We start from the raw sequence: 15,965 nt of genomic DNA, 5'->3' as shown, positions 1-15,965 counted from the left end.
ATGGGAGTTGCACTTTTCTAAATACTATGGGGCATAGCTTTCTGAAAAAAAAGCCACGTGGAAAACTTCCTTCTGCTCTTACCACATTGCATGCATTCTTTATTGTCTATCTAATATATCCCTGCCTGCATATAAAGAGATATTAGGAAAGTATTTCTTTTCAGTGTTTATTTCATTTTCCTTTAATGGCATTCTGACAGCTGGAAGTGACTGGATTGTACTTCACCAGTTTTTAATTCATCAACTTATTTTCAGTCAGTCAGCAATACTGTGAAGGTCTTTAGGCCTTTGTGGTGAGAAATAAAGATTGAGATTTTTTTTTTAAAGTTCTTGATAAAATATTTTGTGAAATATTTTTTTTGTGAAAATATTTTCCCCATCGACTATTTGAATCTTTTGAACAATTTTAGTCAATTTTGACAGGTGCTTCTTTCCTTTGGGTTTAAAGTTTTTTGAAAATTACTGGCTAGATAGAGGCCTAATTTAATATCTGTAGTCGAGGGAAGGGATGTACTGAGTTTTCAGTCATCTGCTTTGCATACCTTATAGAAAGCTAGTAAGCTGCTGTCTCTTTCTTGTTAAGTCAATAGTTGAGGTATTAAGGAGGAAGCTTTGGGATGGGATATGGAGATGTAAATAGAAGTGGCTTTAAAGGACTGGGATGCAGGAGGTCTAAGACCATGGCTTGGAATTACTGTGGTAGGGTGAGGTGTATGGAGAACACAGGACACAAATCAACAGGGAGCTGGACTTCAGTATTTCTCCTCATGGAACAACTTTTCTAGTATTAAATCTTGGCTGTATAGATGCAAGTCAGTTACACCCTCTGCCTGCTTTTTGGCTTCTTCCTAAATCCCTCCCCAAGAAAACAAAAAATAATTAGGAAAAAAAAATTCTGTAGTTATGTCACTTTATCTTTTATTTTTGTGCAAATAAATTTTGAGGAGTTGAAGCAAGATTATTTTTTTTTAAACTACCCAATCCATTGACCTTAATAGCAAGATAAATACTGAGCAGTTTCTTCAAGTCCATTATTGTGTATAGGTACCCTGAGGATAATGAGTGTATAGGCACAGGCAACAGAATGAAAGCAAAATCTGTTTACAGAATTAGGCTATATTTAAGGATACTGAAATTTCTGCCAAACAAGGAGCACAGTGAAATTTCATCTGCCAGTTATGTTGCTCTTAATGTTCTTTAATTTAGCAGACAAGATAGTTTGGTTGTAATTAAGCTTTTCTAATATTGTTGTTCCCCACAGTTGTGGCATAAATCATTTTACTCTGTAGTTTCCTGCATCTTCACTACCTCCATTTTTCCTGTATAATTCTTCCATAAACAATCTCTGGGATGCAGGAAAACTTCATGCTGTAAATTACTTCTTGTGTATGTAATATAATTTTGAATATATGCAATTGAGTTTCATTTCCCCAAGTCTTTTATTCAGGTTTTCTGGTTTTCTTGGTGCTGTTTCTTTCTTCTATGTGCATACCCTTCCTGCTGTGGTAACTTTTTTTTTTTTGGTCCAGGATAACTCTCATGGCAATTTCTGTTACTGCTCACTGCTTATTCTATAGATAGACCTGGCAGCCAGGCCAAATTGCTCAACAGTTGCTACTGAAGGATAAAAGGCAATGGGCACAATGAAATAAGAGAGATTACATTTAAACATAAGAACAAGCTTTTTTTTATTGTGAGTGAACACTGGGTGAACGCTGAACAGGTGGTCTGGAGAGGTAGTGGAGACTCCATCCTTGGAGATATTTAAATCCTGGCCCTCAGCAACATGATTGAGTTGACCCTGCCCTGAGCAGGGGGGTTGGACTGGATGATGTCCAGGGTCCCTTCCCACCTCAACCATTCTCTGGTTCTGTGAAGTAATTTGGTTTGTCTTAGCTGCAATTCATTTCAAGATAGCCCCAGTTTGTAGTTTCTTTCTGCAAAGTTAAGCAGCAGGGCAAGTTGTAGTCATTCTCTCCTGCCCATCTTTTCACCATTTTCTCCCCAGTTTCAAAAGAAAACCCTAACCCACCATTAAAGTCTTGGACTATATTTCATGAGTCTTAAGAAAGATACCTTCCAACTTGAATTCCAGATATATTCAATTTACCCGTTCAGCCTTTTCTGTAATAAGACAGGGTTGGGAAAAGATGTTTTCAAGACTTGTTGCACAGAGGACTAGTTTAATTTAAGTAAAGATTTTACTTGGGGGAAAATATGTTTTTCCAAACCAATCTTTCAGGATTTAAAAGGAAAATGAGGTAGCATAAAAAATTGCAGCTCTTAACTGCGAGAGGTTGCAGGTTCTCTCTCCTCCCATGAGCCTAGCCCTGTCATATGTTTTGCATCTGACTTTTTGTTTGAATGAATGACCTAGTGCAGATCTGAATTTCCCACTTTTGGTTAAAAAATAATTAAAAAAAAAAAAATCCAACATACCTATTGATACAATGTTGAAATAGCATTTTCAATAAACCAGAAGACGTTTCTTGGAAAACTGTTAACCCACTAAGCAACCTTGTGGGACAGAGTGGAAGCAGTGGAGGATTTCGAAGGCCCAGTGCGTTGAAGTAGAACAGAAGAAATTGGAAGCCCGTTCCAAACTCTGTTCTCTTATTTTTTTAACTAAATGTTTTTTCAGAACATATTGTGTGGACTTCTATTCTTCTTAACTTTTATTTCAGTCTTACAGTTTGACTTAAGAAATAGTACTCTCCATGAGAACAGGACTTTTATTAACGTACTTCATGACAATAGAAGAGCATATGTAGAACTAGTCATATACTAGTTCAGTTATCTTACCGATAAGTATTTGTATGATTGTTTGTGCTGGGAGGTCTGACCCTAGTAATACATGTGTTTATTGACCTTACACACAACACGTTCGACCTAAAAGTAAATTAGGGGTTATGGAAAAAAAAATAACACAGTATCATATGTTTATTGTCCTGTGGGCAGCTGTTGTTTGGGTTTTGGGGTTTTTTTTGTTTGGTTTGGTTTGGTTTTTTTTAACTGAACAAAAAAAATCCTCAGGCTGCAACAGAACAATTTTGAAGTAAAGCACTAATAGCTGAGATTATGTTAATCTGAAATGTTTAAATACCGAATAAGAGAGGCAGGCTATGCTGTTTTATGTAGCAAAGAAAATATTATTCTATGTTCTAAAAGTTACAAATCAGGCATAAATCCACTATAACAGTGTGCATTTTGGTTTTTGTTGCCAACAGGTGGTAATGTGTCCAAATCTTCCAAGTTTTTGAGACTTTGCACCGTATTATTTTAATTATGGAAGAAATGGATGCAGTGCAGTGAGGCCCCTTTATGCTTGCCCACACTATGTACAAGCACACCATTTAATTGCATAGTAGCTAAAACTTCATTTAGACGTTCCTTCTCTTTTAGGAACAGAACTTGCTGTGTTACTTGGGAACACCTTTCCTTGTCATTTGTCCCTCTTGCTTTTTTGTTTTTTCCTGTGGTACTATAGTTGTGAAGGTTTATCATGCACCTCATGTGTTAGTAACCAGTACCTTTCCCATGCCAGCGTTGTGCCAGCTCACCCCCAGTGCAAGAAGATGTAGCTGCATGTTTCTTGCTCTGCCCTCTGCTGGTTTAGGAACCTTCTCTCATTCATCATACCTGTGACATAATACCTTGTGCTACCTCATATTAATATAGCTTGTCACCGTCTTAAAAGAAAACAACTCACTCCTGCTTTGGATTAAAAAAAATATAATAAATTGAATTGTTTAAATAGTAATAGTGGTGTTTTGATCATGATTGAGTGAAATAAGCTGCAAATACCTTGTGGTAGATAGTTCTTTGAAAGATTAAATTACAGCAGGGAACATGTTATAACTCAGCTGCGCTTTGCGTCAGGTTCTGTTTTATAAATGAGGGTTATTTTTCTCTCTTTCTTTTTTCAGCTTCTGAAATTCACAGAGATATTTTCACAGCCACCGTTGCTTAGAAAGTTGGCTAAGATAACATTTAAAAAAAAAAAAATCACTGTAGCTGATAGTATGGAGTAGCACATATGTGCATGTTACATGAGGAATAGTGAAAAGAAATTTCCTTCAAAGTACTGATTCTTTTACATAAATTTTCCATACATCTCATGATTCTGTTCCCCCCCCCCCATTTTTATCGTTGTCTATTCCACAAAATAATTTGGACTTAAAACAGCTGAATTAAGGATAGAACATTCTAAGGAACAGTGCTCCCTCAGGTATAAATTCATATAAAGTACTGCAAGTATTTGTTGGTATTAAATCTTCAAACATTTCCTCTGCGTGTCTGATTTCTTGGAAGAATTTTCATGAAATTTGGGGGAAAAGGCACATTTGCAATTAACTGCTTGCCTTAATTCTTTTTAAATGTGAATTGTGGTTAAGCCACAAATATTTGTCTTACAAATAGGAGGCTCTTCTATTATGCACAGGATTTTAAGTTTTAAATAAATGTTTTTTGTTTATGTGGGCCTTTATTTAGATTCAAAAGTTATAATAAATGTTTCTCCTTTACTAAAGTTTTGACACCCCCCCAATTTTTTTTACTAATTTTATTAAATTTTAAATATTGTCAAATTTAAATTATGTTTCTGGGAAATTTAGCTAGCTTTATTTGCTGTTTGATAAAAACAGAGTTGGAAAGTTTCTTCTGTGTTGTGTTCATTATCTTATTTATTGAAAGACTGGATACTTGAATGTGTTACTTAAATTTCCTGATATCTGTTGTTTAAAAATGTTTACACTAAGAAAATGTTTAGCATGCCTTCTCTTTCTGAAAACATTACTAAGATTTATCTTTGAGAGTATTAATGCCATTGATGTCACAGAGTAATTGTGTAATGGTGACAGTCTTGTTACATGCTCTTCTGTGACTTCAGTATTAAAGCCTTGTCATCTCCTCCTCTCTGCCCTTCATCCAGTACATGTAGCTCTGCTTTGAAAATTGCAACTTCTATTCTTTTTGTGATGTTTGATTCTTGAACCTTTTCTTCATAAGTATTTAAAAGCGATTTTTAACACTGAAGAATTGCTCTCTTTATTGTCCTTTGGAGTGATTCAGATGGAGTTTCTATGTATGGTGTCTGTTTCACTTTTCTTGAAAATATTAGGTTGCTTAATTGCCAGTATGTTTTATCTGTTTAACCCTTGAAAGGCTCCAAAGGATATCGAAAGCAATACTGTGTTTGTAGTACTTCTTGTTCTTGTTCCATTGTTTGGTTGGGAAAGGTGCTCTTAAGAAATTACATTTGGTTTGCAGTAAAAAAAAAAAGTATGAAGTTCCAAAACACAAACAAAATTCCCCAAAAGCTTTTTTGAAGCCTAAGTTCTTGTTATCTAAGCACATAAACCAAAACAGTCTCCACAGTATGAAGAAGTCTTCTCCCATCTTGCTGAAAGTACCTTTTGTGCCATTCGCAGAATTGAGTTTGTCTACTGTTTATGTGGTTGTTTTATACAGAATGTAACAGTGCTTCATAGCTTCTGTGTTTTAATTTTTTTTTTTAGGAAGAACAGAACCGAGGCAAGCCCAACTGGGAACACCTGAATGAAGATTTACATGTACTTATCACTGTGGAGGATGCTCAGAACAGAGCAGAAATAAAACTGAAGAGGGCTGTTGAAGAAGTAAAAAAGTTACTGATACCTGCAGTAAGTATTTGTATGCAAGTCTTCGATTTCTATTTCTAGAAGTTACTTCTGAAATACAATTAATACTGCAGCAGTAAGAGTAAGCCTGCAGAGCGGCATACTAAAATGAAGTTTAGATACTATTTTGTAATACTCTAGTGATCTTTAAAATGTCTCATCCCAGATTGAATTATTCCTCAGAATAGAATAATATTTTTAAGAGATGGGTTTGGGGTTTTTTGGCCTGGTTTAGATATAGATGCAGGAAATTCTTACCACCTTTAAAAGGTAGTGCTGAACTGTTACAAACGCTAGCTTTCGCACCTTTTTTCAGTATAAGGATGCTTCACTTTAAGGCTGGGGAAATATGACACGCTTATATGTTTTGCTTTGAGATGATTCTGATACTTTAAGAAAAGGCAGCATGTTTTCTTAGATCATCACATTAAACACCTTCCAAAAAGAACAAAACCCTTCAGGAACACAGTATCAAAAAAACTTTGCTGTCAGTATACTGGGGAGAAACAAACATAGTGAAACTGGAAAATGGGTTGTCTTTCTCATTTCCTGATAATATAAACTGCCTTCTGCCCAGATGACTTAAAGCCTTTTGCAGGGACCAGAATTACCCTGTGAGAGCCCTTCTCTTAGATCTTCTCTTCTCACTTAAAGCAGGGTGACTCAGCATGGCTGTATAGAGCATCCCATGCCATTAACTTGCATCTTGTGCTGATTTTTACCACCACATTTGTGCCATTATAAAATGATAAAAATAAATTGTATCTTTGTCAGTGGGGGAAAAATTGAGATTATCTTGTGAACGAAAGTAGTAGGTGGTATTGAAATGGCCTAGTGATTTTGGGTGCTTAGTGAATGCTAACAGATGCTGGCCATGCAGAAACTTGTGGTGACACAAGCTGCATAAGCACATTTTATTCAAAATGTGTTTTTAAAACTTACCAAAGATAAGGAGATAGATTTAATTTTTGAATTAACAAAATATGGTAGAATATTAAGCAAGAAGTATGAAAAAAATGTGATTTAGACCTCTTTGCATTGCACATTGTCAATCTCTGAAAGCAGAAGAAAACTGTAGAAAGTAGATCTTCAGAATTTACTAATTTACTAAAGAGATCTTGAGCACATTAGGATTGAGTTTATAGTCATGATTAGAAATGGTAATAAGAAAAAGACTTTTTATATGGGCAGAACTTGAAACCCTTCTGTTCATTCTCTAACTACTATGCAGCAAATAGATTAAAAAACACACAACTCATTTCTGTGTGATAGAGAATTAATTTTGTCAAACATCTGTTGGTTCTTTTATCTCCCTCTTATTCCTGAGTAATATGATTGAAGGGTCATGTTCAAGATGACCTGATAGGTCACAAACACTCGTTATGTCTGAAGTACTAAGGTGTATACTCTGTGTATGTTTGTTACGCTTGGGTTTCTGGAGCTGGTGGCTGGGTGTGTTTTGTGCCGCCAAAAAAAATGAATACATTAGTAGTTTTTCATTGTGATAGTGTCAGCCAGCTCTTTGTCTTGAAAATCTTCTGCCTCATTTAGTAACTTAATCAGTTGGGGGAGCTCTATAATCCTGATTACAGATTTTTTTTTTTCCCCTTTAGAAAAACAACCAACAACACAGGGCTAACTATTGTCCAAATATAGCATCACTTGAAAAACACTTTGTCAGTTCATTTCATTAACATCTTTATATATTATGGGTAGGCATAAGAGATTTGGGGGGTGCTTATTACATGTGCAGGAGTTAAAGGTCTGTTGGCTCTCATTTCTGAAAATTATGCCTCGTTGAAACAGGCATGTGTAGTACATACTAATGAATTAGTATATAGGTGAACTTTTTTTTTTGCAATACCTATTGCATCTGTTCAATTAGTATAAAAAATGGTTGTTTAATCAAATTATGGTTTCAGGCAGTTTGAGAGTTGAAAAATTAGGGTTAAAAGATGTGAATTGAAAACTTCTATGAAGAAAGCCATAAACCTTTCAATTATCAGAGTAAGTATGAGGAGAAGAAGAAATCCTAGCTAATTATAATAGGATGGGGGAAATTGTGGATGTTGCAAGTTTCCAAAGATGCTCTAAAATGTATGAATGGAAAATTGGAAATTCCCGTTCACGTGGTAGAATACCTGCAACTATTACTGTTTTCCAAATAAATGTCAGAGGATTAAAATTGATAAAAAGATATTAATGTATTTCTGTTTTATCTCCATCCAACTTGAATAAAATTTGAGTTTGTGTAGGAGAGAAGATTCAGTCTCATTCTTGCCATATAGTGACAATGCTTTGGTTTTCTGAGATACACTTCAGAAAAGCAAGCTAGTGTTAGAGATGGGAATGAGTTACTAATTTCTTGGAATAATCAGTTATTTTTATACTCAAGGTATTAAAAAGCCTAATTAAATTTTATAGCAGTAGCACACAAATAGGCACATTTCTAAAATGGATTTCCATTTGAAGGTACTTGGGTGAACAGAGACTATTTCAGTAGTAAAATCTGTTTCTTCTCATCTTTATGGATCTGGATCACTAGTGATTTTTTTCCTTGTGGATGTGAATTATTAATTTCCTTTTCTACTTGGTCTTGGATTTTTACCAAGATAGTGGTATAGTCAAACAGTTTATCTTTAGAAATGAAAAGGAAAACTTGAGGCAGACTGGCTGAACAAGCCTTTTTTTTTTTTTCCCCTAAGGAGAAAGGACAAAACTTTTTTTTTTAATTATTATTATTTTGTATTTCATTTATATTTCTTTGATGCAAAACTTTTTTTTTTATTTCGGCTGTACTTCAAGTTCTGTAGCACTAATTCTTTTCCACTTCCCATAGTTCAGTGAGATACTGGTCAGAACGTAAGAAAAAATTCAGAGCCTGTGTAAGGGGATGTATGTAGTAATTAACTATAGCATAACAAGTTACAGTGTCGTTAAGGCTTTGGAATTATTCTTTGAGGTCCTGGACAGTAGGGCTGAATTCCTCTGCTAGAAATATGTAAGGCTTTGACATGTTCTAAGAAGTGTTGAATAAACTCTTCTACCTGAATGTGTTTTCTAGATACTCCTATTACACAGATGTCCAGGTCTCTTTAATTACTAATTCACCTTTATACTAACTGTCTTTATATAGAATAGGGCACATACAACAGAATTCAAATTTCAGGCAAATACTTTTTAGCCCTTTTTCCTTTGAACTCCACGTTCTTCCTCTCTGAGGAAAAGATCGTATTTCTGGCTTCTACTTAACTCTTCTAATTTGTTTTGGAGTCGGTGTTTTTCAGATTTTTTTTATTGCTCTACCTGCGTCAGGGCAGCTGTAGTTTTACTTGGTTGCTGCTTTCGTCTTGTCTGAAGACAACTGCAACGTGATATTAGTCAGTGATGCTCCCTGTCAAGCTGTGTATATCATTTGCCACTGCAATAATGGAATTTTAAGATTGCGATGGGTAGGAAATAATGTTTCAGTAGATTGTTTAATTTTGTTTGGACATTCGGCTCTTGCCTGTAATAGTGATTTTAGACTTTTCAGTCTTGAATATCTTTAAATTTAGCTGTATGGTATGGGGGAAAGTATCATTATTTAAACAAAAAGAATCATTGAGCTTAAATAAAATAAATACTGTAGCAATATTGATTTCATAATGTCAAAATCCTTAGAGTAGATGAATATCAATGACAATGATTTTTTTTAAGGTAATTCAAACACAAATAAAACCATGCTATGTAAGAGATAAGATAATTATTCCTTAATATGGGATACCATTAATTATGACTTAAAGTAGATGATAGTCAAACAACCAATTTTATAATGGTCTTTTTTTTTTATTTGGTAGCAGCTTTATGCATTGGACAACAATTATCATCAGTCTTCGATAGTGTTCCTAAGCTTTTAATCCTGTTTAGTAGTAGATGTTTCAGTGTTGTAGTTGAGGAATTTAAAAATGGAGTAAGGAAAGGATGCAAAACAGAGATGTTACTAGAAGGCAGTTTCCACACCAAGATGATCTATAACATAAATTCATAGAGAGTCCAAATTAGCAAACGTAATAAACCATTTAATAATAGAGGAAAGTTTGGGTAATTCTTACTGTATGGAGGAGCTGAAGTTAGAAATAAATTTTGCCAGTCTTCAGGTCAAATTAAAAAAAAAATCAAAACAAAACCAACTTTGCAGAGCTACAAAGCTTCAAATGTTGAAGCAGAAATACCAAACTGGCCTGAAGAGTGCTGGATTAACTGATGTTACTGTCCTTTAACCATATCATAGTTGCTGCTATAGCTGTGGTCTTGTTTCCAGCAAGCTGTTCATAAGGCTGAATAAGTCTGAATTAGTGAAACTGTGAAATAAAGGAAGCAAAGCGTACACTCTCACCTCTAAACACTTTCATAAACAACAAGAGAGAAAATAGCTATGCTTAACGAATAATAGAGTAGTAAAAATCAGAGTGAGAACAACTGTGGAAATACCTGAAAATTGCCCAAGAGGCTGATGCAGTTGCTGAAAGTGATTGATTGAATCTTCTTGAGTTAAGGTTTTACTATTCGGTGAATTTACTTTGGCCTGAGGGGTTGGTAAGGTTAAGTGCAAGGCACTACCAGAAAAAAAGTAAGGTAAAAGTAGGAGCAGCAAACAGAATGCTTAGAAGATGCGTTAACCAGGGCAGTATGATAAGAAATACTGGCTGTTTTCAGAGGAAAATAAGCAACTTAACACTGTAAGATCTTGTATTTTGTTTTATTTGTAGTGCAATAAAAACAGCCTCACCAAGTTGCGACTGAATTTGAGATCACAGAGAAAATAGGGAAAACCTGTGCTGATGATGGCTGCCTTCAGTATCAGCTGTGACAAAAGATGGAACTGGGAAAAACCTTAAGAATTATTCTTTTTGTGTCAGAAGATTGTAACAGATAACATTCACTGTTTATAAAACAAAGAGTTATTATATTCTGTATAGTAGAAGGCAGAGGAATTAAGAATAAATAGTAGAAGGAAATCTGAGGAAGTAGGATTTGATTTTCACCTTGGAGATAATGTTAGCCATCTTTTTGCTATGAAGAAAAAAATCATTCAATAAAAGAATCAAATAACAAACTAATCACTGTAAGCGTCATGGAGCATGATACTCTTCTTTATGTTCAGTGTCTTGAAACATAGTATGCCAACAAAAATACCGGTAAAGCTTTGTATGAAGGTGTAATGCAGACAGGCACAACAAATGTACGTGACCCAATGGTTAAGCAAAAATACCTCTGTTAAATGGGATACAATCTCTTCTTCGGTATCTGTTGCTTTAAATTGTGAAGAGATGTTAGCAAAACACAGTACAAGCATTTTGTGGTTACACTGAATGGCTTGCTTTGCTAAAGAAGGGAGTCTTTTCCATGGTAGTCCAGCTAACGTGCAAGGATTTTACTCACAGACTTTCTTCTTCCAAATGTTTGCTGTACTCCTTATCAAAACAGGAGCAGAAAATGACATTCTAGTGTTCCATCCAGTTTAATGTGCTGTATGCTTCGTGATTTTTACAAATTGGAACGTTCTTTATTGTGATGCTTGGTATGCAAGTACTCACTAACTGTTCTCCTTGTGTTTACTCCCTGTTACTAGCGATGTTATTTTGATGGAATTTCTGGTGTTAGTCATTTCTATATATAACGCATTTTCTTTATGTAACAGGAGGGAATATAATGAAGGGGCAGTAGTATTGGCAGAATGTTTAATTTTTCAGTTGGATAAATTAAAAGCATTTCTTGCCCAAAGACTGCCTTCAGCAAGTGTGATGAGGTGGGGCCTCTTCATTAATTAAATTAAATTTCTAATACCTTCCTTGTAAGTTTAGTTGTAAATTTCCATTGTGGTTTTTTTTCAACTTCTTAAAATAAACGGAAGGATGTCTTCATTTTTACTCTGAGAACTTTGTGTGCTGTGAATTCCATAGCAAAAACCTGATACAGTAGAAGGAATTTTAATTTAAGAATTTTTGATCATGCTTTAGCAAAAAAAAAAAAAGTGGGTATTGTAGTAATGCTGTACATAATATGTTGCCCTGTAGCTAAGACTAGCAAAAGCTTGAAATTTGAAAGATATTAGGAGAAGATTTCATTTGTTTTAGCCATCTAAAAAGCCACAATAAATTCTGCATGCAAGTTTGACTTCCCTGAATAGCTCTCTCTAATTCACTCCTGCTTGGTGTGCTGGTTTTACATTTTTGCTTTCACAAGTGAGAATATGGTGCTGCCTTCTATAGTCTCCCTGTTGAAATGTTGGTCATGCTGTGCAATCCATTGTTTGCTGCTTATTCAATTAAAGTTATGAAATGAATAAGTAATGCAGCAGCAGAAAAAGGACACTGCTGTCCTTAAAAGCTTTTTAGGCAATTCCTGCGTTACATCTGTTTTGTCAGTTCTGATGCAATTGTCTCACAGTGCACATCATGTAAATGATCAGCAGGGAATCTCTGTAGGTAGGGTAATGAAGCAGCCAGACTTCTTGGGAGTGACTGCTAGATAACACGTGGGTAAACTTTCTGATGTGGAGGAGAGGTGATAGCGTGTTATTTTTAGTAGTGTGAAGCAGACTTAATGTTTCCATGACAGTATGAACCAAGGGCTGCTGCAGTCCTGCCATTCCTTCATGATTTGCTGTTCCTGCTTCCTGTTTTGCATCAGAGAGTATTGGCCTTCATCTGACCGTGTAGCGAGTCCATTTGGTGGAGAGCTTAACCTTGGATTAGCTGACTTGCCATGGAGTCAGTTTTGTTTTAGCACTGACAGAAGTGATGGAATGAGAACACGCAGCCAGGGAAAAATGGGATTGCAGCAGACCACACTTAAATAAACTTAAACTTCTGTAGAACTGTGAGTGAGTATGTTCACCTGCAGATAGGATGAGAACAAAATAATCAGAAACTCAGTGTAGCAGAATATGACAGTGGAAAACAAAAGAGGAAAGCTTACTAGTATGTAGGTTTTCCTCTTCTGTTTTCCACTGTCCCGTATGTCTAGTACTGGTCATTTCAGTAGCTTATTCACAAGTTGAATAAAGAATTAGTTACATTGAACAGTCCTTAAGTAAATTCTAGTATGCATTTTAACGGTCTTATTCTGCTGAAAGTTCTTACTGTAATGGAAGTCTGAGTTTTAAAAATGAGGATGAGAATCTCTTAGAACAGTTCACATAAGAAGTGTTTAAATATTGTACTTGATATGCTACTGCAGTGTTAAATTTTTGAGCTTAACACTAGTAGTGTCTATTAACAAAATTAATTTCAGGTCAGCTGCAAGTGTGCAGCAGCTCTCTCCGTCATTGTGTACTGTGGTGGAAACTCTGTAGACCAGTGGCTCCTTAGCACCAAAATAATGTCTGTTGATGGAAATGACTTTTTGAGACCATATTTACTACAAGATACGTAGGAGATTCACAGTTTAATTGAATTAAACCTTGTTTAAACTCTGTTAAATTCCTCAACTCTCCTGAAATGATCTTTATAGTACTAAGGAGAAAACTAGTATTATTCATCAGAAGATTGTTCATGAGAAGGGGATATAAAATGTGCTCTTTTATATTAGGATTATAAATTCGTTTTCAACTTTCCACTTTCAAAAAGTTAGCAAATAATTAAAGGATAAATACATATTTATGATGATCTGTGCCCTCACATATTTCAGTTTATTGTTTTACAAATTTGGACAGGTAGTCATGATCAGATATAATTATGTAAATGTTTCCAGTTTTATTAGCTTATAACTTAGGTAGCAGTTCATACTGATTCTTGTTCTCCCTAGGCTTTCTTTATACTAATGGGAGAAAGAAGCTTCTTCAACAGTTATTTATTTCTAAGCACCTTAATCCAGCTGTTACTCTGAATCTTCTTCTGGGCATCTTTGATGGCTTCTAGAATCCAGGGAAATCAGTTCTATGTGCAGTTACTGTTGAATACCATCTCTCTTTGCCCCTCTTCCGTCTTATCCAAAATATTTGAGGTGTATACCATCATCCTCTGTATTCATTTATTTAAAGTGTTACAAATGTGTAACTTGAGAAATGGTAATTTCTGAAAAAGACCTTGGGAAAGTTACAAAATAGTCTTTTCTCAAAGAGAAACAAAGAAGCTCTGTTGCCTGAAACTCAGAAGGCACATGCCCTTCCAAAGCAGGATTATGCATTGATTAGGAGCTCTCATTAGGTTCTACATGGGTTTTGTCTGTCTTCCAGAAATGTGCTTAATCTATTTGGTTTTGGTAGTTGTGGAAGAAAAAATGACATTGACCTATTCTGGTAATTCATTTTGTGGTATCTGTAACTTTTTTTCATTCTTCATCCCATTTTTTAAACTTGCTTCCTCTATTCTTGGCTATTTTTTGAGTGCTTTCTTTAGTCTTATTTTGCCTGGGTTTTTTTTTTCTTCTTCTTTCTTTCTTCCATATCTTTGTTCTTTTCCTACTAATGGCCCTGGAGCAGAACATGCAAGCTGGGATCTTTATATAAAATCTTGTTAAAATATTTCTCCCCTTATGCAAGAAGTAGATGATGAAGCTATGATTCTCCTTGTCTGTCCATTTTGATAAAGATGATGAGAAAACTCCAACAAATTACCCATGCATTATTTTCCTTATCCTTCATTTCTAGTTACAGTTGTTTATTGTTTGGTTGGTTGGTTTTCTTTTTTGAAATCACAGCCTTATATGTAAGTGGAAGAAATGTTAATTATAGAATTGTAATTCATGGGGAGACATAGTATAAAGAGGAGAAATTTGTTGTCCTGCACTTTTAACACATTTTTATACTAAATATTAACCGGACTACATTAAGGAAGTCAGATCACTTCATGTAGAAATTGTCTTGGCAGTGGTTTCTGGAGGGATCTTAGCAATTGCAAAGATTTTTGTGTGAAGTTATAGTAAAGTAACCGGTAAACATTTCCCTTTTCCAGCTATTTAAAGCATTTTTTTATTGCCAGTGTTAGTTTTGAAATCTAGATTTCTAATTATACATAAATAAAGCTTGTCATACAAACATCTGTGGTTTAATGCTGTCTGATGATTTATAGTCATCAAGTTGCTCTACACTATGCTATTTTGACATCAGAACACAGAAAATTCTAACCTTTGGAAAAGTGCCCAGGGTTTTTCACCTACTATTCAATAGAAAACTGAAGTGTGTTTTTGTGTTTGTTTTTTTTTTTAAACAGTACAGAAATGCTTGAGCTTCTAGTGGAGGACTAATAAGATTTCTCTTTCTTTTATAAGATGTTTATAGGCTAAGGTTTTAGTATGGGAATGTTCCGGACCCTGTTATCAGGAGAAACATAGGTGAGGATGATAGAAGAGATTGGAGCTAACTATTTTAAATAGCTTACATCAATTTGGAGTGGGCCATTCGTAACATACTTTAAATTAAACTGGAGACTAGTAAATTGTCCTGGAAAGTGAAAGATTAGATGAGATGTTACTGCAAAGTTGCTTTGCTTGGAACACATTTATTAATGAGAAGCATTTAAGACTTCATCAAGTAGTACATTTTTTGTGTGTGTTGTTGGAAATGGTATGGTTTTTTATTTTTTTTTCTTGTATCTTACGTATTTTAAGTATTTTAAAAGCTCTGCCTTATATTCAAACATACTTTATTAATAGGGATAACTTAATGAAAACAGAACTAGCGTCTACACCTTCAGTATTACCATTACTAGCTAATTTTTAATGTTTCCACAGTATCTGTGTACATAGTCTTGTATTGGAAAGTGAAGTCGGGGGTCTCTAACACTATATCCAATCCTTTGATATTGCAGCCTGTTATTAAGTGGCTTGGAAGATGTGAAGGTTTCTTTTTGACCAAACACAGCTGTAGATACTAAGAATTTCAGTTGCTTTGTTTATAAATAAATGAATCCAGCCTTTGATACTTTTCTACAGTTTTTTAAATCTTACATTGCAAGTCCTTTTTCATGAGACTGAAAAACTCAAACCTCCAAAGCCACCATATGGAGTTGGCTGTCTTAAGATCATTTTTAGTAATTTTGATGAAAACTAATTTTCAGTCCTGTAATTGCATGCACCACTATGCTCTCATCTTAGAAGTAGCTTTTTGGGGATTTCCTCACTCTCTAGCTTATGTGTCCTAGTTTGAAAACAGAATTTAAACTTTGACTGGTCTAGTTTTCTTGGGAACCATAGTAACTATACCGATACAGTTGTACTAATGCAAGCAAATGATACTTCTAGAAAGGTGAAATGAAACTAGGATTAGAGATTTGTCGTATGTACTCATGGGTGCTTGAATGCTGTAGTGGTAGAAGTTACACA

The 15,965-nt window shown here is 34.9% G+C and overlaps 1 protein-coding gene across 1 annotated transcript in view; it reads left to right on the top strand.

Moving 5' to 3' along the window:
* QKI (QKI, KH domain containing, RNA binding) overlaps positions 1–15,965 on the top strand; it is a 126,365-nt gene that overhangs the window by 69,192 nt on the left and 41,208 nt on the right. The window contains exon 5 of the mRNA XM_010584523.1: positions 5,517–5,660. Within this exon, the coding sequence (XP_010582825.1) occupies positions 5,517–5,660 (144 nt within the window). The remainder of the gene's footprint in view (positions 1–5,516; positions 5,661–15,965) is intronic.

This window comes from Haliaeetus leucocephalus, unplaced genomic scaffold, assembly GCF_000737465.1.
Source record: "Haliaeetus leucocephalus isolate CR32 unplaced genomic scaffold, Haliaeetus_leucocephalus-4.0 Scaffold992, whole genome shotgun sequence".
Lineage (NCBI taxonomy): Eukaryota > Metazoa > Chordata > Aves > Accipitriformes > Accipitridae > Haliaeetus > Haliaeetus leucocephalus.
Note: the sequence above shows the minus strand (reverse complement) of the source record. Positions and strands in the feature narration are given on the sequence as shown.